This window comes from Megalobrama amblycephala, linkage group LG20 (assembly GCF_018812025.1).
Source record: "Megalobrama amblycephala isolate DHTTF-2021 linkage group LG20, ASM1881202v1, whole genome shotgun sequence".
Taxonomy (NCBI): domain Eukaryota; kingdom Metazoa; phylum Chordata; class Actinopteri; order Cypriniformes; family Xenocyprididae; genus Megalobrama; species Megalobrama amblycephala.
In genome coordinates, this window is record NC_063063.1 from 3,954,434 (window position 1) to 3,979,571 (window position 25,138).

General features: G+C 38.0%; 2 protein-coding genes across 2 annotated transcripts; one reads left to right on the plus strand and one right to left on the minus strand.

Moving 5' to 3' along the window:
• mapk7 (mitogen-activated protein kinase 7) lies at window positions 1-13,395 on the plus strand. Its single transcript, XM_048170473.1, is given in 10 exon segments — window positions 1-156; window positions 755-1,068; window positions 4,165-4,178; window positions 4,180-4,331; window positions 4,412-5,365; window positions 5,367-5,827; window positions 8,338-9,080; window positions 9,082-9,435; window positions 11,252-11,385; window positions 12,568-13,395. Coding segments are annotated over 9 exon segments (3,279 nt in total). The 5' UTR covers window positions 1-156; window position 755; the 3' UTR covers window positions 12,722-13,395.
• Window positions 13,396-14,594: 1,199 nt separating this feature from the next.
• On the minus strand, window positions 14,595-24,547 carry zgc:92313 (uncharacterized protein LOC436869 homolog). Its single transcript, XM_048171091.1, has 7 exons — window positions 24,296-24,547; window positions 24,150-24,173; window positions 23,975-24,060; window positions 20,387-20,466; window positions 20,016-20,287; window positions 15,513-15,673; window positions 14,595-15,394 (listed from the first exon to the last, which is right to left on the minus strand). Exons 1-7 carry the CDS (start codon window positions 24,339-24,341, stop codon window positions 15,137-15,139), a joined length of 927 nt encoding a protein of 308 aa, XP_048027048.1. The 5' UTR covers window positions 24,342-24,547; the 3' UTR covers window positions 14,595-15,136.
• Between the last annotated feature and the right edge of the window lie 591 nt (window positions 24,548-25,138).

Sequence of the window (25,138 nt, forward strand, 5' to 3'; positions counted from 1 at the left end):
ATCCACTTGCAAGCATACAGCCGATTGGCAGCTTTGCTGCCGTTCAAACACAATACGGAAGAATACAAGGAAGTAAAACAGGGGCTTGTGCTAGCGAAGAATAGACATGCTTTGAAAGAACCGCTCCGAATTCCCACTGCTTCCATATATTAACAGGTAATTATTACCGCTTTCATAACCCAACATTTGCTTTTATTTGTCTTTGTTCTGACATGAAAAGAAAGAAAGGGTGAATATATTATCTTTAAAGCTGTTTTGGGGCCAGTAGGCTCTCACGCCCCTGCGGCAAATAAGCAGGATTAATTGCTCACAAACGACAGCTACGCCCTGCTGGACCTGTAGTATGTTAGCCCATAGTGAGCAATTACAAAGAAGTGATTAACAGTGTGTGTTTCTGTTATTTTATGGCTTCACGTCTAAGCTACTCACACCTCTATGTGCACCTTGCATTGTTGTGTTTCTTAAAACATTAAATACACAGAGCTTGTTTTGTTTTTTGTTATTTTATTATTATTATTTCAAACAAATGGTTAAAAATGTGCTCCATGAAAGTGGTGCTGTTTTTGAAATAGGCTACTGTAAATTATTGTCTGTTTTGTTACTGATTAAAAGGAAAGGTTAGTTAGATTGTCCATTAACTGTTTGGAACTTTGAAATTGTCCAAGAGACGTTTAGAGTCCATTAAAATACGGTGAACAGAAAGCAAAATTTACAATCTTGACTCTAGAATTGATCTCTGAATGTTTTGTTTCAGAATGTCATCCAATGAGAGGGACGAGACAAATGACACTCAAGCAGTGCCGGCCTGTAAAGCCTCAGAGGGCAACAGCAGGAGAGAGGGCGACACGGACAACAACCATCACAGAAGCGTTACAGAAGGACCCCCTCAAACTAGCGATGACACGTCCATTGTAACGGATACAACTACTGTTGCAGATAAGAACTTGGCTCTGCTCAAAGCCCACTCCTTAGATGTGAAGTTTGAAGTTGGCGAAGAATATGACGTTATTGAGACCATTGGCACAGGTGCTTATGGTGTGGTCTCATCAGCCCGAAGACGAGACAATGGTAAGGGTGCCAACGTGCATATCTGTGATTTAAAATAATCGGACTAAATCTCTGATGTTAGAATCCATTATTATTATTACTATTACATCATTATTATATTATTGTTATTATTATAACTACAGCTTTATTAATACATGATGTTACGTCCCCCCCCCCTTTGTCTAGGGGTGGCGGGAGAGTAACATAGAAATAAAAAATTAATAAAAACGTATCCCTACGAAAAACAGAGCCAAAAATGAGAGAGTTGGTTCTGTCTGCACTTCCAAAAAACACAGATGAACTCTTTGAAAAGGGTTTATTCAAAATAAAGTCTCTTATAACCATTAAGAATAAGGCAAAACAATAGAGAACTCAAACAAATAATGATAAATAACGAGAAGATGCTTCTAGCTTCAGGAGGGGGTTAGAAGCCAAAATAACAAACAAAAGGAGTAAGCTACCTGGGAGTAAGGGAGTCTAAATAACCTATCAAATAAACAACAAATCTCTTACCTGACTACTTTACTAACCGAAAACAGGGGTTAGTAAAAACAAAAGGCACCCACCTCTCTACTGCGTCTGCAAACAATGATAATGGGGCAATTACACACTGCCACAACGGCAGATACAACAGGTTTTCTTAAAGAAGCTTTCACTACAGCAGATACAGCAAAAGTTCTGGAAGGGAAGACAGGCCATGCTCTCTCTGTGTAAATGCAAGCTCCTCTCCATACTCTAACAAGGAACAGGTGGCATCAATTAGGGTCCTGCAAGAGGACAGGGAGGAACAGAGGAAAACGGGAAAAAAAACCTACACTTCCCAGCAGGCAGTTGGCATCAAGAAGACTCTCCCTGCGTTCCATTCGGAAGGGCTCATCCCTATGCCCTAATCCCTTCAAAGGGTTTACCCTCCGGAGTGAGAGCTTCGAAGGGATGAAGGGTGTAGGGGTCAAAAAAACTCTTTTTTTGGAACGCACTTCTGCGTCATCTTAACGAGACAATCAAGGAGGAGTAGATTGTGCAAGCTGCGCCCTTTATTTAACGTTAGTTTATTTATTTATTTATTTTAGGTTTATCGCATATAGGCTATATTGTATATATGTATTTTAAACATTTGAATGGACTGATAAAGGGAGCTGTAAAGTTTTTTTGTTGAAGTACAGTGTCGTTTTGACCATAATAATGTACCAAATCTAACTCGTATAAATATTACAGTAGTACATAAAAATATTATATATACCTTTATAGTTAAAATCGAACTCCTAGCCTCCTGTACCCATTCTGTGACGTCAAACTTCCCTGTGCAAAGGATCATGGGGGCCAGAAGTGTCCATCAGTTGTTCCCTTCGAAATCCTTCATTCCAAAGGGCCCTTTGAAGTGGCCAGTTTTGAGCACTTTGGTTTGGAATGACCCTTCAATATGGCGGCCATGATTATTTTCACTCCGAAGTGCCCTTCGGAGGGCGATATATCCCGTTTGGAACGCACCGACAGTCACATACACATTGGCTGCGTCCGAAAACCTAGGTAGCTGTCTTGCTGCCTCGCTGCCTTATAAGAGAATGACTTGTACGGCAGCGTTTGTGCATGAAGGCACCTCACGAAACTGATTTCGGACAGACTTCTGAGGCAGCGTAACAGTTTAATGATCTACAGCAAAATAGCGCGAGCTTTGGTGAGAAATAAACAAATAATTAATTATTACAGTAGTAATTTCTCGATAGAAATTATATCAAAAGTGGAATATGTTGGTCAAAATCGTACATTTATACACAAACTGAGCAGCAAACGCAACTTTCGGACTCCATCTTTATTTTCTAGCTCAGCTGTCACAGAATGGAAAGCACAGGATTGTGGGATATCAAAGGCAGCTAAGGATAGATCTATGCTTCCTTCAAAAATCGATCTGAGGAAGGTATCTCAGGAAACAGGAGCTGAAGCTAACATTGGATTCGGACGTGCCTTGATGCCTTCCTGCCTTGAAATGTGTCCTCCGAAGGCAGCGTTTTCCAGTTTTTGGACGCAGCCATTCACAAAATTAAACAACAATGAATGGCATGCGTCCTGGGATGTAACAATGATTATTACATATTAATACTGTTGTTGTAATAATAATAATAATAATAAAAATATACTAATAATGCTGTAATAATAATAACAATAATTATTGTTGTTATTATTACCAGGGACATTATTTGCCGTTTATTAAAATGCAATAAGTATATTTTGTATACTTATTTTATGCAAGTATTATATTTTTAAGATAATGTATTATAATTAGGGCTGTGAATTGATCATGTTAAACTAGTGAACGATTAAAGGGTTAGTTTGCCCGAAAATGAAAATTCTGTCATTAATTACTCACCCTCATGTCGTTCCACACCCGTAAGACTTTCGTTCATCTTCGGAACACAAATAAAGATCTTTTTAATGAGATCTTAGTGATTTCTGACCCTCCATTGACAGTCCACGCAACTACCATTTTGACGCTTCAAAAAGTTCATAAAGAGATTGTAAAACTAATCCATATGAATTGAGTGGTTTAGTCCAAATTTTCTGAAAAGACACGATCGCTTTTATATGATGAACAGATTAAATTTAGGTTTTTCATTTTGGGGTGAACAAATGTAAAGGGATTAGTTCACTTTCAAATAAAAATTAGCCCAAGCTTTTGTCACCCTCAAGCCATCCTAGGTGTATATGACTTTCTTCTTTCTGATGAACACAATCGAAGAAATATTAATAAATATCCTGACGCATCCAAACTTTATACTGGCAGTGAACAGGGTTCACGAGTATGAGCTGAAGAAAGTGCTTCCATCCACATCCATGCATCATAAACATATTCCACATGGCTCCGGGGGGTTAATGAAAGGCCTTCTGAAGCAAAGCGATGCGTTTGTGTAAAAAAAAAAAAGACCATATTTAACAAGTTATGAAGTAAAATATCTAGCTTCGGCCAGACCGCCTTCCGTATACAACATACAAAGAAAGTGTAAAACACTTGCAGTTCAAAAAGCTTACGATACGTCTTACGCCTTCCCTATTCAACTAACAGAAAAGGTGTACCTGACGCGACGCCAGTTTACAGGAATCTAATGTTATTTATGCATTCAGGCCAGCAGGTGGCTAATAAAGAAGATCCCTAATGCCTTTGAGGTTGTGACGAATGCCAAACGCACGTTGAGAGAGCTGAAGATTCTGAAGCACTTCAAACACGACAACATCATCGCCATTAAAGATATTCTCCAGCCTGTGGTCCCTCACTCGGCTTTCAAATCAGTGTAAGCTTGAGTACGAAATAGCATGCACTGCATTTTCTCTCTTCATATACGATGTGCTAAAAGTGTCTCTCGTTCTTTAGGTACGTGGTTCTCGACCTCATGGAGAGCGACCTGCATCAGATCATTCACTCCCGGCAACCTCTGACTCCAGAACACACACGCTACTTCCTGTACCAGCTGTTAAGAGGCCTGAAATACATTCATTCGGCCAACGTCATTCACCGCGATCTCAAACCGTCCAACCTGTTGGTCAACGAAAACTGCGAGCTGAAGATCGGTGACTTCGGCATGGCACGTGGATTGAGCGCGTCCCACTCCGAAGAGTCACGTTCCTTTATGACCGAGTACGTGGCCACCCGCTGGTACCGTGCGCCTGAGCTCATGTTGTCCCTGCACCACTACAGCTTGGCCATCGACCTCTGGTCTGTGGGCTGCATCTTCGGCGAGATGCTCGGCAGGAGGCAGATGTTTCCGGGGAAAAACTACGTGCATCAGCTGCAGCTGATTCTTTCGGTTTTGGGCACGCCGCCCGAGAGCATCGTCAGCACGATAGGGTCGGACCGGGTGCGCTCTTACGTACGGAGCCTCCCTTCAAAAACGGCAGAACCGCTTGCAGCACTGTATCCACAGGCCGAGCCCAATGCGCTGGACTTGTTGGCCGCGATGCTCCGCTTTGACCCTCGTGAAAGGATCAGTGCATGTCAGGCGCTAGAACACCCCTACCTCGCTAAGTACCACGACCCTGACGACGAGCCGGTGTGCGTTCCCGCCTTCGATTTCGAGTTCGACCGGCAGCCCATGGGCAAAGAACAAATCAAAGAAGCTATACTAACAGAAATCGGGGACTTCCATAAGAAGAAGCAGGGTGTTAGGAAGAGGATCCAGTTTAAGCCGCTCCATTCTTCTGGTTCGGCGGTGGTCGGCGTCTCCGGTAACACCCTTTGCACGGCTGCACAGTCTCAAAACCTGAATGATACAGCACAAACTTGCCAACAGCACAATCTCAACTACAAACCAACAGACGGTACACAAACTCAACTTCCAAGCCCGACATCATCTCGCTCAGATTTTGCCACATTTAGCTCAGTCGGTAAGCTGCCAGGATGTGGACATGCTCAGCGCGAACTCCGACGGCCAGCCTGAAACCATCGATCTGACCACTCCCACAGACAAGGACACGTCTTTTACTGAACCAGTGACGGACTGCGCAAAAAAGGAGCTCGTCTCGTCCAATCGCGCTCTTCCCAAACAAATGCCTCCGTCCCATCCCATCTCTCAGACTCCACCCACTTCAAGTCTTCCGCAGTCTATGCCTTCACTCTCGCTCACGCAGTCCCAAGCTCAGTCGCTCTCTGAAAACCTCTCTCGTTCCCTTGGAAAAGGAGGGAAAGTGACGACCGGGGAAGGCACAAAAAAAGAGGGAGCAATTTCAGATAACACAAAAGCAGCTCTCAAAGCTGCTTTGCTCAAATCTGCGCTAAGGCAGAAGGCTCGAGGTGAGAGAGTTTACAGTGTGTGTGTGGCCATAGACTACTTAGCAATTATGACTACTTTACATATCTTTAAATATGTCACTGCCATTGTTTTGTCTCAAGATGCACACCAGTAATGTTTCTTTCTAAGGCACGTTTATAAAAGCGAATTGTCCTAATTGAACTAAGGCTTAATCCTGGCTTAATCTAAGCCCTGTCTATGAAACCAGGCCTAAGAGTTTTTCGAACTTTGATGCCACAGACTCCATATATGACGATCCCCATGTGATGGATGCCTCTTCCTAAAATATAAAATCTAACTAATTCATGTATAAAAATCCATTTTACAGAGAATTTAAAAAAATATATATTTTGTATTTAACACACACACACACACACACACACACATATGTGTATCAGCAAATTAGCATATTCGAATTTAGATTTCTGAATACTAGAGTAATGATGCTGAAAATTCAGCTTTACCATCACAGAAATAAATTACGTTTTAAAATATATTCAAATAGAAAACAGCTATTTTATATTCTAATAATATGTTACAATATTTCTGTTTTTACTGAACTGTACTTTTGCAGCCATGAAAAACGTATTTAAAAAAAAAAAAAACAATTAAAAATCTTACGGACCCCAACAATATAAATATTATGCGATTATAGATATTAATATTATATAAATATTATAATTTGATCTGGTAAATATTTAGTTTCTATTAAGTTGACTCTTTTTTTTTTCTTGAAAAACTTATTTAAACTCTTTTTTTTTTTCTACCCACCAATAGAATACTGTTATAAACCCAAAGAGAAAACTCTGTAAACTTTGTAAACGTCCCCCTGTAGTCAATAATATTCACCTTTGAGACCAAAATGACATTTAAAATTGTATTTCCTGGGGAAAAAAAATTATTCATGCCTTAAAATAGCTTGAATGTAACTCTACACCTTTGCTTCAGGTAGTATACATGGAACCATGAATATGCAAATTAGCCCCACCTCCACTCACTCACACCATCTTAGAGATCCACTTTTCTGTAGTAAACACTGCACAATGGCAAAAGGAAATACTGGTTTAAAGGGTTAGTTCACCCAAAAATTAAAATTCTGTCATTTATTACTCACCATCATGTCGTTCCACATCCATAAGACCTTCATCTACGGAACACAAAATGAGATATTTTTGATGAAGTCTGAGAGGTTTCTGTCTCTCCATAGAGATCCAGCGCAACTACCATTCCAAGGTCCAGAAAGGTAGGAAAAAGACATTATTAAAATATTCCATGTGACTCCAGTGGCTTAAACGTGAGTGCTTTGTTTGCGCGAAAAAACATAATTTACCACTTTACTTACAAAAGTATTGATCTGGAATGCGCAATCACGAGAGCATCACGACGCATGTGTTTTGTGTTCACGCGAGAGCTGGCACTGTTGCATGAACATGCTTTGGATAATATTATTTTGTTTAAATTATGTTTTTTTTTTTTGCACAAACAAAGTACTCGCGTTGCTTCATAAAATTGATTTTAAGCCACTGGAGTCACATGGAGTATTTTAATGATGTCTTTTTCCTACCTTTCTAGACTTTGGAGTGGTAGTTGCATTGGATCTCTATGGAGAGACAGAAACCTCTCACATCTTCATTTGTGTTCCGAAGACAAGCAAAGGTCTTATGGATGTGGAGCGACACGAGGGTGAGTAAAAAATTAGAGAATTTTTATTTTTGGGTGAACCAACCCTTTAATTCAACAATATATGTTTGAACCAGAAACTGATTCGGAAGAAGTGGAAGAGTGAATTACACAGCCTCATCTACAAAGTCGATGTATCAGAATGGCGATGTGTTTTATGTATCTCTCTCTACAATGTTGGACACATAACAGTAATTAATATGATTAGCCTTTGGCTTGACCACATTATCAAACAGCTAATAATGTGTTGCTAATGTTACACAAACCATGTTCCCGTTCCCCATCTCTAACAATCTAACAATCAGCATCCTTAGAAACGCTTTGAACAATTTAGAACGTCAGTGTAGAAAGACATATAGTTCATCATAATAACGTCAAATGCATCATACACATAATTCACTAGCTATATTGCTAAATGTACACAATTTTTCATATCAACAGGAAAATATTCCAGGATAACCTGGCTTCTCTTGAGATTCCCCTGCTTCAGAGCGATCATAGTTAATGATATGCTAAAGCCTGCTGACACGTTGACATGATTGGTTAAGGTAGTTTGTGACGCCACAGACACCAGCGATTTCAAATCGCGTTTTTGAGACTCTTTTTTTTTTTCACAGCAGTTTAAATGAAAAAATACTCAACAACGGTGCTTGACCTATGAATTTGCACATGGTTTGTCTTAAAGATTATTAAAAACACCACATAGACATATTAAACATTAAAATGTTTTTTTTTTTTACTTGCCTTGTCTTAAGATATTAATTTATTTTTCCCTTATCCAAGAAAATGACAAGTATGATCATGATAAACATACTGATTTTTTCTTCCCCAGATGGAGGCTCTGCAGCTCATGGTATAGATTTACTTAGAGAAGCTGCTGGAAGTTTATCCTCGTCGCTCTCCTCCTGTAACTCTGGTCCTGAGCATAAGAAGCCAGTCACGGCTCAGGAGAGACAACGAGAGAGGGAAGAGAAGCGGAGGAAGAGGCAGGAGCGTGCTATGGAGCGAAAGAGGAAGCTGAAAGAGAAGGAGAAAAAGGAGGGGAAACGAGGAGAATCTTTGGGCGGCGTTTTACTCAGCGACAACGACAAGAAGCTGTTGGAGCGCTGGGGACGAATGATGGACAACCGAGCGGACAAATCGCAGACCGCAGAAACCAATGGTGCCAAAAACAGTGAGAGCAAGACGGTCCAAATCCAGCCAACGACAGGAAGCAACCTCGTAAAAACAAACTCGGTCGGGGGGGAATCATTGCCGCCAAAACAACCCAACGAAGTGCCACAAATTCTGCCTCAAATGGGACAGTGTGTCGCAGCTGGAATATTCCATCCAACTCCGAACCATGACGCAGCACCTGTCTCTTTAGGTCCTGCTCAGAACGGAGACGTTGGCATAGTTGCAGTAGGAGGAGGCGGAAATGTCGGAGGTTTAGGTGTGGTAACGGCCCCATGTGCCTTCGCCAAAAACAACATATTAAAACCTCAGTTTCTGAATGTTGGAACAATGTTCACCGGTCTTGAGAACTGGACAGGGACACCTCAACACAAAACCCACCAGCCTCCACCAGAACTGAACCAATCCCGCTCACACAGGCTTTGCACACTTGCAAACCCAGCAGAAGCCCGTCCCACAGTCCAACGCTCACATCCAGCTGCTGCCGCTGGAACCCTTTATGACTAAACCACCAGCCCTGAACCCCAGCATTGGCATTTCGAACACCAGCACGAATCCAGAGACCGGCGATGGTCCTCAAACCCTGGACAAACTTTGCGTTTTGGGGGACCGACAGAATGGCTCTCATTCACAGGGCCCTTTAAAACAGCCTCCAGCAGCTGCAGCTCAACCCTGCCTTAGTCTCACTGACACGGGACAGTCGACAAACAGCATTCCTGATATCCACACCGTCACACAGCAGCTCTCAAAGTCACAGGTGAAGATTTAGCCATAATATATGACTGTGAGCCTTCTTTTTATTTTTATACAGTTTCGTTGTCCGCCAGATCAAAATCCAGTCTGATCGCTTGGAAAAGTGACACCTGATCTCAACACGACATTTAATTTGAGTTATCGCGGTCATGGATAACCTGAAACCATTAGGAAAATTTTAAATGGATATTTCTAGGTCTGAAAAATAAATGGAAACGAGTCAAATCTTAAAATGTCATGGAAATTTTGGTAGTTTCTAGTTGTTTTCTGCTCCAAAATATTACATGAGCTAGATATAAAGTAAACGGTGACATTATTCGAATTATATATCATTATTATATATATATACACTACCGCTCAAAAGTTTGGGATCGGTAAGATTTTTAATGTTTTCAAAAGAAGTTTTGTCTGCTCACCAAGGCTTAATTTATTTAACTAAAAATACAGTAAAAACAGTAATATTGTGAAAAATTATTATAATTTAAAATAACTGTTCTTTTTCTATTTGAATATATTTTACAAAGTAATTTATTCTCATGTTGGCAAAGCTGAATTTTCAGCATCATTACTCCAGTCTTCAATGTCACATGATCCTTCAGAAATCATTCTAATATGATGATTAGTTCCTCAAGAAATATTTGTTATTATTATCAATGTTGAAAACAGTTGTGTACTTTTTTTTTTCAGGATTCCTTGATGAATAGAAAGTTCAAAAGAACAGCATTTATCTGAAATACAAAGCTTTTGTAGCATTTTACACTACCGTTCAAAAGTTTGGGGTCAGTAAAATTTTTATTTAAATTTTTTTGAAAAGCAATTAAAGAAATTAATACTTTTATTCAGCAAGGATGCATTAAATCAATCAAAAGTGACAGTAAAGACATTTATAATGTTACAAAAGATTAGATTTCAGATAAACACTGTTCTTTTGAACTTTCTATTCATCAAAGAATCCTGAATAAAAAAAATATTGTACACAAATATTTTGTACAATTGTACACATTAAATGTTTTTTTGAGCAGCAAATTGACATATTAGAATGATTTCTGAAGGATCATGTGACACTGAAGACTGGATTAACGATCCTGAAAATTCAGCTTTGCCAACACAAGAATAAATTACATTTTAAAATATTTTCAAATAGAAAACAGTCATTTTAAATTGTAATAATATTTCACAATATTACTGTTTTTACTGTATTTTTAATTAAATAAATGTAGCCCTTGGTGAGCAGACAAAACTTCTTTTAAAAACATAAAAATCTTACCGATCCCAAACTTTTGAGTGGTAGTGTATATATATATATATATATATATATATATATATATATATATATATATATATATATGATATATAATTCGAATAATGTCACTGTTTACTTTATATCTATACTTTATATGTATGTATATATATATATATATATATATATATATATATATATATATATATATATATATATATAACCTATACCCCTATATTTAGTGAATTTTATTATTTACAAATATATAGAGGCCTGTTTCTACATCAGGGTAATGAAGAAAAATGTAATTTTGAGATGAAGTTAAAAATAATAATTCACATTGTGATATATAAAGTCACAATTGGGAGAAATAAAGTTGCATTTACCTTTTATTTTTACTTTGTGATTGAAATTGGCTTCCATATTTATGTTTATATTTATGTATCTTTATTGTGTTTGGAAAACATAATCACTACTTTGCACACTGCACTATATTTATTCTACATTTATATTTGACTTTGAACTCATTCACTTGTTTCATTCTTCTTTTTAATCTCAACTTTGTCCTTTTCCCTGCCAGGTTGAAGACATTTTGCCGCCGGTTTTCTCAGTGACCCCGAAAGGCAGTGGAGCTGGATACGGTGTAGGCTTCGACCTCGATGACCTCCTCACTCAGTCTCTTACTGAACTCCAGCACTCCGACCTCAGGGAAAGGTCAGTTCAAATCTCAGTGACCGCAAAGTGCACACTCTAGTTTTGAACTGTATGTCACTGCAAATTACAATGCTTGACTCTTGTGTACAGTACCGGTCAAAAATTGGGAAAAATTATTATTTTTTAATGTTTTTGAAAGAAATATGGAAGCTTGTTTCTGCCGTGAAATAAAACATAAAAAAGGTAATTGCGACTTTTATATCACAATTCAGACTTTTTTTCTCACAATTGTGAGATATAACATCAGAATTGTGAGATATAAAGTGAGAATTGTGCAATATGAACTCGCAGTTGCGTTATGTGCAGTTGTAAGGGGGAAAAGGAGTGACAAACAATTGTGAGAAAAAAGAATTATTGCAATTATTGATTTAGTGGCGGAAACAAGCTTCCATGCTTATCGAGGCTGCATTTATTTGATCAAAAATACAGAGAAAACTGTAATGTTGTGAAATATTATTACAATTTAAAATAATTGTTTTATATTTTAAGATACTTTAAAAATATAATTTATTTCTGTGATGCAAAGCTGAATTTTCAGCATCATTACTCCAGTCTTCAGTGTCACACGATCCTTCAGAAGTCATTCTAATATGCTGATTTGATACTCTGTTATTATCAATGTTGGAAACAGTTGTGCTGCTTAATATATTTATGGAACCTGTGATACTTTTTTCATGGTTCATTGATGAATTAAAAGTTAAAAAGATCAGCATTTATTCAAAATAGAAATCTTTTCTAACAATATAAGTCTTTACTATTTAATTAATAGTATTAATATATTATAATTAATATAGATTTATATTTGAAATAAATGTTCTTTTTAAACTTTTTATTCATCAAAGAATCACAGAAAAAAGTATCACAGGTTATAAAAAATATTAAGCAGCACAACTGTTTCCAACATTGATAATAAATCAGCATATTAGAATGATTTCTGAAGGATCATGTGACACTGAAGACTAGAGTAATGGCTGATAAAAATTCAGCTTTGATCACAGAAACATTAAAAATAGTAATGTTTCCAAAGTTTTGACCGGTACTGTACATATTGGGAATATCATTGGCTCTGTGGTGAATTGCTAATGCTCCTCTATTGTAGTTCACTTAGGATAAAAGCGTGTACTCATTGTATTAAAGTAAATAAATGTACATTTCAGTGGTCTCGTTTCTTGTTTTCATTAGCCACAATGACTTGGCCCCCCTGTCTGCATCCCTGCTCTCTGATTGGCTCGAGGTACACCGCATGACCCCTGCTGACATGGAGTCACTTCAGCAGGAGCTCCAGCTCGGATCTCCCATGATCCTCTCGGACAACTCAACGCTTCCTGATACCTGATCAGTACATGCATTTCATCTCCATCACCTCATAGAACCGGTTGCGGTCCGTGAACAGAGGAACTCGATAGCTGTATTGTCTACCAGTGTACTAGACCTAGAGTGGGTAGAGAGAATATCTTTGAGGCTCCAAATTATTAAGGTCTTACCCAGAAAAGTGCCTTTATCTTTAATGGGTTCACATACATTATTTATATTTGTGCCAACATTAAAGTATGATGCTGTTCGGTTCTTAAGGGGGCTTCCATTCTCGGAATTTCAGTGCCATTGTAAAGCATTTCAGAATCATTTCAGGAAGAAGAGTTCAGCTGTGCTAGTGCCATTGATTCACCCTGGAATTATTCAGCTGATTTTAAAGAACATTCAAGCCGACAGCAATGAAATAGCTGTTGTTTAGCAGACCAGTGTTTAAAGCTATTTTTTAGTACACTACAGTAGGAGTCGCCACCAGGGCAGCAGTATTACTGTGATGAAACACAATAAGGGCAGCAGAGCACAATGGCATAGTTACTGGAGACTGTAGAAAGTAGTGCAGAGTAGAAAAACATTTCATTCGATGTTGCATGAATGCCTTGTAGAAAATAGTGACATTTGCTGCACCAACATGCAGATTTGTTCAGTTTTACACCAGCAACGGAAAAAGTATTGTTGTCTTGAATAAAGCTCTCAAAGGGATTTTGTCGTATTCTTTTGCAATGTTCTGTTGTTTATTTACACAGAAGGCACTTGGTAGTAATAGCAAATTCACCTTGACTAAGCCACGCCCTTTTGTTATTCTTGCAAAATTTAATGCATAATTCAAAGCATTTCTATTTGTTGTTTTTCATTTTAAAAAGCGGTTATGCAATAACGAGATGAAAAAGTCAAAAGCTTTCTGTAAAATAAAAACGAGAAGCATCATTTGAGTCATTACACCGAATCAATACATACATTCAATTATGTTAAAGGGATAGTTAACAGGGAAAGTTAACACATGTCGTTCCACACCCGTAAGACTTTCGTTCATCTTCAGAACACAAAATAAGATCTTTTTGATAAAATTTCGAGAGATTTCGGTCTCTCCATTGACAGTTTAAATTTGAAGCTTCAAAAGCTTGTAAAACTCATCCATATAAATTAAGTGGTTTAGTCTAAATTTTCTGAAACTCGATCTATTTATATCATGAATGGATTTAATTTAGGCTTTTGTTCACATATAAACATGGATCAGCGAACATAAGCTGAAGCTCAACTGAACCTGCTTGACGTGCGAGAACAAACCTCTTGCAGAAGCTCAAACGTGCTGCGTAACATGAGAATGAACCTCATTGGTTCTTGCATGCGTCAAGCAAGCATGCTTGAGCTTGTTTACCACAACTGATATGCGAGTTGACGAATGTTTATATGTGAATAAAAGTCATCATATAAACCGCTCAATTCATTTATTAACTTTTTGAAGCGTCAAAGATTCAGTTGAGTAGCCGTCTATGGAAGGACAGAAAGCTCTCAGATTTCATCAAAAAGATCTTAATTTGCGTTCCAAAGATGAATGTCTTATGGGTGTGGAACGACATGAGGGGGAGTAATTATTGACAGAATTTTCAATTTTGGGTGAACTAACCCTTAAATTAGTAAGTACCTTGGAACAAATGTAGGCGTTTTCTCTTATGTTGCATCATGCACTTTTCAAGATTTGGGAAACAAATACTGCTTGTATTCTTTCTGGGTACCTTGTGTCACTTATAATTTTGATCATATTTCTGGATAACTTCTATACCTTCTGTAGACTTACATTAGACAACACAGAAGCTCTGAGAAAAGGCTAGATAGCAACAGTTGCTACGATAGGATTTGTCAGTAATGTTTACCTCAACAATAAATAGGCATACAAAATATCAAATACAAAAATCACTTTATTACAAGGTTTTATTTACAATATTTCAAGAGAAACAGTCACCAAGAGATAAAAAAGACAACTGGCTGACTCTAAAAAAAGTATTACATTTTTAAACATTTAATTGTTCAAGAGCTAAAACATTTACATGTCCTGATATAAAGGTAAATAACATTTATAATTACTGTGCAAAAGGCTGGCTCAATATTTAATTGTCCATTTATATTTTAATATGTCATCTGTTTTATGTGGATGAGTTGTTTCAGTTGAAAAATTGCATTTTTGCAGTTTAATCATTACACTTGCACAAATTTCAGATAGTTAAAACATGATTATAACAATCAAGTGAGGAGGTAAAAAACCATAATTTTCTCTCATTTCATATCATTCAGTGTGTCTGTTTGTGTAACTTTGGTACAAACAAAGTAGGAAACTACATAATATAAAGTTGTTTAAAAAATGATTAAAAAGCCTCTTATGGCATTGTAATCCCACTTTATGTAGGACGGTATTTTGGGCTGGGCTTTCTGCTTCTCTGTGCGTCTATCTCAAGAGCTGTACCAATACCAGCAGAGTTAGAGTCCTGATGAGCACCATGACCCGGTCAGCCCAGTTGTGACTCGACGCGCTCTTGAGCTGGACTCCTCCAACATGGTTTTGGATGAAGTCACTAAAGCTGGACACTTTGGCATAGACTCCTGGTCGGTTTGCTTGAGCGCAGCCGAGACCGAAGCTCACAATTCCAGCTTGGACCCAACTACCATCACTGATCTGACACACCAGAGGGCCACCGGAGTCACCCTGAAAAAGCATGCATGCATGCATGCAGAGACGCATGAGAACAAAGGTATTATGACCATAAACAATGCACATATAAAGTGCATTTGCATTTCATACACCAGCACTCGGTGCTCCTCACCTGGCAGGAGTCTTTGCCCCCTACTTGGAAGCCAGCACATATCATGTCAAAGCGGATGTCAATATTTTCTGTGGGTTTTATCAGAAACATATCCTGACAAGTCTTGGAGTCAATGATTGGCACTTGGACTTCCTGCAATGGCCCGACCCCCTGTAGAGCAACTAAAAGAGACGAGAAAAGATAAGACTAAGCACTGAAGAAAAAAAAAAAAAAGATGTTTGAAGTTGCTTTTGTGTCTCCTCTTTTTATACACACTGAGGCGATGAGAATTTATTTATTTATTGTCTGTGGTAAATTGCCAACACGATACGCACACAATGCATAGATACTGAGTCTGACCTTGAAAGAATTGAATATTTTCATTCAGCAAGGATGCATTAAATTGATCAAAAGTGACACTAAATACATTTATCATTTTACAAAAGATTTCTGTTTCTTATAATCGCCACAACACACCAAGCCGTCTGTGCTCATCCGTCGGGTTCATTTTTGCAGTGCGTTTCACACATCGTCGGGCCGTCTGTGATAGATATTGCTCTGACTGGCTGTTCAGTTTAGCAAATGAGTCAGCGCACGAGAGCGAAAGCAAAAGTGATAAAAGCGAGCAAAGAAATCAAGATGGTACAGACAGAAGGCTGTTCTAATTTTACGTCATCTTACCTGAGAATTTCAATATGCAAATATTTGCCAAATAACATGAGCTGAGAAAGTGATAAGCATGATTGATATTCAAAAGGGTAAGTAAGCACTGCTTTGTGTATCTGCAGTCCTAGGTTGGGTTTCTCTTTTTGAACGACGAATTAGACTATTGATACCTGCTGATATAGATAGTTATTTTCTTACACGCAGAACGCACATTCTAGTGTGTGTCGTGTTCAAGTGCAGCTTTTTGTCCCAGACGCAGCCGAAGCTTGGCGACAACACAATTGGCTTTTGTCACCGCTGGTTCTTTGACATTGGCTTGGTGTGTCACAGCCTTTAAACTTATTTATTAAAGAATCCTGAAAAAAAGTATCATGGTTTCCACAAAAATATAAAGCAGCGCAACCGTTTTCGACATATAATGATAATAATCAGACGTTTCTTGAGCATCAAATCAGCATATTAGAATAATTTCTGAAGGATCATGTGACATTGAAGACTGAAGTAATGATGCTGAAAACAATTCAGCTTTGATCACAGGAATAAATTACATTGTAAAACAATCAAATAGTAAACACAGGTAATTTAAATTGTAAAAATATTTCACAATATTACTGTTTTTACTGTCATTTTGTTCAAATAAATGCAGCCTTGGTCAGAAGACACTTTTAAAAACATTAAAAAAGATCCCAAACTTTTGAACAGTAGTGAATTTTAATAAGAGATTATGAATTTTCTGTGTATTAATGTGCACCAACATAGGCTTGGCTTGAGTATATTTTGCCACGCCCCTTTTCTAAATGACCCTGTTATAGCTACCCAAAGGGTAAAATTTGATAATTATCGATCTAGAGAGTTCAGAAAATTGTACTGCACTGGTTTGGTTCTGATCAGGTGAAAAACCTAGGACTAGTTCACAAAAGTAGGTTTTTTACATAATTGCGAATATTTAATGAACAATTTGATTGACAGCAGTTGATCTTGAGGTTGTTCAGCATGAGGAGATCTATCAAATGATATGAATATTATGTAGATGTGTGAAACACGACGTGATTACAGAGGCGTAAAACTCATTAGCGCTTCTAGTGGCCGATTGCTTTAAAAATTCTTACAGACCTCTAGGACCATGAATCGAACATGCCCACAAAGTTTCGTTCTGATCGCCTCTTTATCTTGTCTAAATAGGTGCTCAAAATTCATTGGCCAATGGCAGCCATGTTTTTCGAGCTACGCCAATGTCCTCACATACAATCATGGCTCCTTGGACCAAGAAACTGCATGCCAATTTTCAAGTCAATCGGACTAACGGTTGCATAGTTATTGCTGTTTAAGTTTTTTTCAAGTTATAGCGCCGCCAAGTGTCCAAACGCCACAATTTCTTTACTGTGACCGCAGATTGAGCCCATACACAAGTTTGGTGAAAATATTCCTCATTCCGTTCAAGAGTTATAGCCATTTTAGTAAAAGTGGCCCCGCTCATTTCGAACCTTTTGGCCCTGCTTAGCGACCATAAATCGAAAATCGAACTTTTTTTTGATCATTTTTGATATTCAGTCTCCAGAGAACATTTCTGCACTTGTTTGGTTCTGATCAGGCGAAAAACCTAGGACAGTTTGCCAAAGGAAGTTTTGGACAAAATTCAAAATGGTGGAAAATTTTGTCCAGTACAAATATAAATATGGAGCCAAGGATTCCAACGATATAAGGCACTTGAGTCTACGTCAAACAAGTTTTGAACAGTTTCACGTTTTTGATCGCTGTAGAGCCACCTATTGGCCAATCAAGGTCATAGCTTGTCAGTCTCTCCCCAATTTGAGGCGAGAGAGAGTGTTATAGGCTAAATAACATGTTACAGCCAGATGTGATTATAATGGGATTTTGGCACTATGGCGATAAAACTTTAAATGCAATACTTAGATTAAAGTAATGCGATTAAGCTTATAACTGTAGTAACCATAATCGCATTAAACTAGTGTAAACAGGCCCATAGAGAGGTGTCCAATCAATTTAATTTACCACAAGTAGACTCCAATCAAGGTGTAGAAACATCTAAGCAATGATCAAGAGAAATGGGTGGCATTGAGTTAAATTTCAAGTGTTGTTACGAAGGGTCTGAATACTTATATAAATGTGATATTTCAGTTTTTTCTGTTTAACATTCACAGACATTTCTAAAATTTTGTTTTCACTTTGTCATCATGGGGTTGATTAATGAGAAAAAAAATAATAATTTAAATGATTGTAGTATCAGGCTGCAACATAAAACTAAAAAACAAAAAAAACAAAAAAAAGGGAAGTGGGTCTGAATACTTTCTGAATTCACTGTATATCGCACACCCCTATGTGCACAAAGGTAATTTTAGGGTGCACTAAACACTATTGGTGTGTATCCGAGTTCAATTGACAGTTTGTTGAGTTCGGTTTGTTTGGATGATGTGAACGCTGAACCGTAACTAAGTCCATTTAAAAATGGTGGTCTGTGGCCTGTTGCACAAAGCCGGTTTCAGTTTCTACCCAGGTAAGTTCAAGATTAGTTTGAGCAAACTCTGGTTTTTCGGGCTTATGAAGGTGGATTGGTTTTTAGCGGGTTTCGTTGCTATGGTAACTTACGCAACACGGCTAACATGCTCCGGAGCAGGTTTTATTCTGGGTTAAAGATCACAAACCCAAACTGGACCAATCAGCTGTGAGTAAAGTGACATTTATCTGATGCAATAAAGCCACTCCCCCTGTATCGCGCTCCAAATTAAATCAGTTTATAGTGAAAACATTTTAGAGACAAAATTGCTCAACATTTGCTGTTAATTATTTATTATATTTATATAAAATAAATTAATATTATGAATAATTCATGATATATTCATATAAATTAGGCCTATTATATAAATTGACAATATTAAACTTTGCTTTTAAATTAAAATAAATATAATATATGCATAAAATATAAGGCTTTTAAACAGATTAAGCTTACATGTATTCTTTTGAGCTCTTTGTGAAACTATATTAATTATTCTGTCTATTTGATTCACATGCAATGATATAGTCAGATATTTTTTTTCAGCAGCCTTCTCAAACTTTCACTGCAGCAGCGTTTATTCTTGCTTTGTAAATGCGTTTAATTTAATATTTTTCATAACGATCTCTTAATCTTCGGAAGAGACATGAATTGAAGAGAAGTGAATCAAACCGACGTACTCCTTGTACACTTTCAGGTGCACGCGCTTTGCATTCTCTGGATTAAACCCGAGCTGACAGAAAAAGTTTATACCGAGCGTTGTGCAACAGTTGATCCTGATCTAAACCAGGTTGGATTTATCTGGATTTGTCAACTTCAAACCTACTCTGAAACTGGCTTGTTCAACTAGCTTCATGCAACAGGCCACTGGAGTATGCTTCATGTGTACTAAATCATGGAAGTGTAACAGCTATTGATGACATATGATTCTGTGACAAAACTGTGTTTTTGTCTGTGTTCTCAGTTCTCACTCACTTTCCTGACAAGTGTGATTGACGCACTGCAAGAAAAGAGACAATGGAGAATATAACTTCTGCATTCTTTAGAACAGCTGCAGTACTTTCACAGCAGATAGACGGAACTGGCATTATGTGCTGTTGACGCTTTGGGGAAAAAAACCCCAAAAAGGTGCAAAAACCAAAAGCGAGGTGAATAACGCTATGCATTTTGCCGCCTTCTCCTCTGTCCTCGATACCAAGCAACAGCTGCTTTGAAGATGAAAACGCTGCAGTTTGAACCCAAATAATACAATCCAGTGGGGGGAAAAGGGGAGCAACTGAATTTGGGTTTGGACCAGGCGATCAAACCAAGTGTGAAAGCACCCTTAAATAAGTGAACTCACTCACCTCCATCTCTGATGTCACCCCATCCAGTGATCATGCACTTCATGTCGCTGTTAAACTCCGCACTGGCATATGGCAAGCAGACAGGCTGAATACGGTCAGACCACACAACAGGTGTGGCTAGCTCTACTAGAGCAATATCCTGACCTAACCGAGGGTCTGTGTAACCCAGTGGAACCACCACGCGACGGATCCTATGGCTCGTCAGGTCCGAATTCCAGCCATTCAACTGCTGTCGGCCCGCATAAATCATGTAGGAAGAGATGTCTTTAGGGCTAGACAGAGAAGAGAAATTGCTTAAATATATATGTAAAGCCAAAAAAATCAACAAACAAGGATTATATGGGTGTTAAAAAAGGTGCATCCAAACTTACTTGGGAAAACAATGTGCAGCAGACAAGACCCAGTTCTCCGCGATGATAGTTCCTCCACACACATGTCCTTGACTGTCAGTCTAAATGTACACATGAGCCAGCGATCAGGGGATATCGATAAGAAACCAGATTCGACAGACAATAGACCTTAAACAATGTAGCACCATATTTAAAGGATTAAAATTTCCTGATAATTTACTCCAAAATGTTCATGTCTTTCTTTCTTCAGTCGAAAAGAAATTAGGGTTTTTGAGGAAAACATTCCAGGATTTTCTCCACATAGTGGACTTCACTGGGGTACAATGGGTTGAAGGTCAAAACTGCAGTTTCAATGCAGCTTCAAAAGGCATTGCGTAATAACGTTGGAAAGGTCACGTCATTTTCACCTCCACCTTCAAAATCGTCCAACATTTTTGTTTTACCTTTTTCTGTAAAAGGCTTTTGACTTTGCACATTCCCTTTGTAGACACTGGATCAGTACTTCCGCCTACATCACGCGTGAAATTTCCAACGTGATTACGTAATGTGTGGCGCATCGCAGAGCAGTGCAAGAAGAGCATTTGTGGTTAAAGAGTATATACATTTTTAGTTTTTTTTTTAGAAAATGACCAATCATTTCACAAGATAAGACCCTTATTCCTCGTCTGGGATCATGTAGAGCTCTTTGAAGCTGCACTGAAACTGACATTTGGACCTTCAACACATTGGTAGCCATTGAAGTCCACTATACGGAGAAAAACCTGGAATGTTTTCCTCAAAAACCAAAATTACTTTTTGACTGACAAAAGAAAGACATGAACATCTTAGATGACATGGGGGTGAGTAAATTATCAGGAAATTTTAGCTCTGAAGTGAACTAATCCTTTAATTTGACAGGAATGAAAACAAGGCTGTGAGGGATAGAACTGTGCTTTTATTTAACAACATAATGATTGTCCAGCTGACAAAACAGCTGAAATAAATTCAGTAGACAAAACCTCCATAAAAGAGTTTTGAAAGGTGTGAGTTGTGAAAATTATGTGATATAGGACCTTTATACAGTGCTTGCCGTGAACACGGTAAGTCTATCCCTCACAGCCTTGTTTTCATCTGCGTTCAATTCAATATGCTGCCTAACCTGACTAAGGTCTATTCAAAATGTATCCAAAACCTTGCCTATTCAGTAATTAAAGAAAACTGGTTTGACTGATATTTGGATCAAGTCAAGATCCAGAGGCTGTTTTTTATTTAAAAGGTGCAATATGTAAGATTTCTGTCCCCTAGAGGTCAAAACAAAGGCGTAGGTTGATGACGGCAAGTTTGAGCGCAGAATCTTGGGACATGTGGTCTTCACCTCACAGCCAGTGGAAACATTCGGGATAGGACTCAGGAAGAAATCATGTTCATGGATGCGATTATTAACGTTACTGTAGTATGAAGCAGAGCAGGAGCGAGTGTTGTAGGAGCTGAACGAGGCCGCTGGAGCGATTGATCAACACGCCTCACGAGCAGCAGGACTTTTATTATGATACAGTTGCCGGCGCCGCTTCTGCTTTTTCCGGTCATGAGTATGAGGTAACGCAGCTCTGTTTATCATATTAGATTCATTTGAGTGTGTTGAAAATGTTATAACGTTACTCTGTGCGTTCGCTCGGCGGCTGCTGTGAGACACTGTTACACACTGCAGTAAGATAGATCGATTTTAGAATATCATATTAATAAATGCTGAATGGCTTTTGCTGATAAATGGCATGCAATTAATTTTAACATATTGTATGATGAAGAAAATGCTGTATTACTTTTACTATAAATAAAGCTGCATCTGATTATGCTATGTTAGCTACTTGACAAAACAGTGTTTTTCTCTGAGGCATGGTAAAGCATGGTACTCGCAAAAAAAAAAATCAAAAAAAAAAATCAAGAAAATGAGATTTAAACAATAAGACTAAACGTGTTGAGCTATGTAATAATAATTAGTTATCGGTCTATAAATATATCAAAACAGTTTGTCTATTAAAATGTGTAATATATTAAAGCATCTTTGGCGTTTCCATGGTTTCTACAAAATAAAACCGGAAACCGAGGGTAACGCGGGTATGATGCTGTGATGGAATTTTTGAACTAATTAATAATGAACTAACATTTATTTTCTTTACAGGCCTAATAATAATCTAACTTTGAAATAGAGAAATAGTCACTAGGACTGAGTGTTGTGATTCAGAAACATTCTGCTGTGCTGGCTAGACAGCATCCTTCTCAGGATAAAAAATAGTCTTTGAGGAATTGTTTTAACCTATTGAGTAATCTGAACTATTAACCCTGAGACATTTTTTTGATGATCTTGTGATTCAGTTGTTCTAAATCTAAATTTATGCAGGACAGAGGAACTGAGATGTTTTTCTTAAATCTAAACTAATCGTATTAAGACTGATGATAATGAGTAATAGATCATGCCATACTGACTGTGAAGTGTACCTGAAATCCTATAAAACCTGTTGTATTCCTTTGTTCGGAGAGAGATTCTCTGGAATTGATGAGAACTCTCCCGGCCGTGATTAAAGCATATTCTGAGGCATAGTCTGGAGTCTGTTTGGTTTTTAGGCTGCGCAGCAAAATAAGCACTAGAGATCTTACTTCTATACTATAGTGATAGTGTTTAGTGAAGGTGAGGAGCACTAAAGAGCTTAGTATCAGGTGATAGTGCCCCAAAACAGGCCGAGACGTCAGCCGACTCGAACAGGTATTGAAGTACGCTTAGTAGAGTATAAATTTATAGATTTATGGGTGTTTGGGACACCCGGTTTAACTAAGTCAGGTGCGTAGGGAAAAATCTACCACAACGCCATTGACAGGTGACTCCTCACATGTCCCAGAGCCTTGGTTAAAATTGCAATTTTCTCATGATTTACAAATAGTTGCAAATACTTGGGATATAGTACTCAAGTGAACAAAATATATAACACTGGCCTAGTGGTTTTTGGATATTTTACTGCAAAAATATTACCTATTGCACCTTTAAACAAATAAATAAATAGGGCAAGGACAAATATATAAAGAAAGTAGATTTATATTTGCCAAAGAGGTGGAATTGTGGAATAACTGTGACAGGGAATTTAAAATTTGTAGTTCACTTTGCAAATTTGTATTTGTATAAATTTATGAAAAGTTTGTTTTGTTTTTGTATCTTTTGTATGGTTTAAATTTAGCTGTAGAACTGAAGCCTTATTTTATCTACACTTATTTCATAATACGCATGGAAAAATACTAAGGAAGTCAATGGCGTCCATCAACTGTTTGGTTGCCAGCATTCTTCAAAATATCTTCCTTTGTGTTCAGCAGAATAAAGAAAATCATACAGGTTTGCAACAGTTTGAGAGGTTTTTGGGTGAAGTATCCTATTAATTAATCCTATTAATGTGTCAAATTATGTATTTTTTATAGAATTGTGTATGAGGTTTAAATTAATACATCTGATCAGTTCATGCATTCCATGATCTTGCTGTTGCTCAACTGTCTGAGCTACGAGAATGTGTGCTGTATGTAACCAAAGCCTGTGAACTCTGCCTCAGTTTTTCAAAACTTTCCTTTCATAATGCCAGCCATTCTTACCTGAATATCCACCTGCCAAGGCCAAGCACCTTCTGACGCAGAAGAACCTCCAACTATCCTGTTCGTCATTATTGGCCGACCACATTCTGAGACAAAGACATGATTCTGGTGAATTGTTTGCTTTCCTCTCACAAAACAACGCTAGTAGTCAACAAATTAGGTCAATTTCTCTTACCTTGAGCCTCGCCCATCCATAGCCCTGAATGGCGCCCAACATGAAATCAAAACAATGATGTTACAATCAAACATTAATTGTAAATCCATTAGAAACATTTAGCCTATTATTTTTTAGAGAGAAAATAACTAAAGTTGTTCACCTACCAATCAATACGACGAAGACAGTCCAATAACATGAGGTGTACCGCATCTTATCAAAATACCTGTATTCCGCGGCGCCTTCAGAAAAGCTCAACTTTGTTGATAATTCAACGGCGATCGACGCAGCTCTTTAAAACGCTTTTGTTTCTAGAAAGATTCAATGCCTTGGTCGACGGGGTCGAGAGAATAGTCGATACGACAGCGTCGGAAGTTTCGCTCATGAAAAAAACATTAACCGAGATTATTTCTTCAAATGGTCTTCCTACCTGTCCTACCGTGACCAATCAGGAGCGCCCAGAGTGACTATAGACCCCGCCCACTTGTTCACATCAAGCAGTTTTGGTTTCTCTGTTTTGTTTCGGGAATTTGTCCGAGAATGTGGTAGGGCAAGGTCTCAGTAGAGGACAAATGAATAGCCTACAAGTTTCAAAATAGTACTTAAACAATGTGTGCTCTTAACATCATAGTATTAGTAAAGCTTCAAGGTCTAACAGTTCTGCCTTGTAGTGGCTTTAAATCGTTGATTTAATCGTTTTCCATAAAAGCTACTAGATTACTTCAGTTTTAGACTTTGTCATGTCATCTAATACTGCTGTGTGGTTTGAAGGGACATTGTAAACGAGTTTTAGCAATTAGTCCCGTCTCACACGCACAATTGCACATGACTGAGAAACAGGTATAACAGGTTTAAAGATCTTCCACACATAATGCCAAGGAAGTTATTTGGCGGTCATGGCTTTGTCATTTTGTGGTGGGCACATGTTAAAGTGTTAAAATCAGTCAGTACTTCGCAGCTAAAAATGCAATTATAAATGATTATTATTAAAATCTAAACAAAGTATGTAG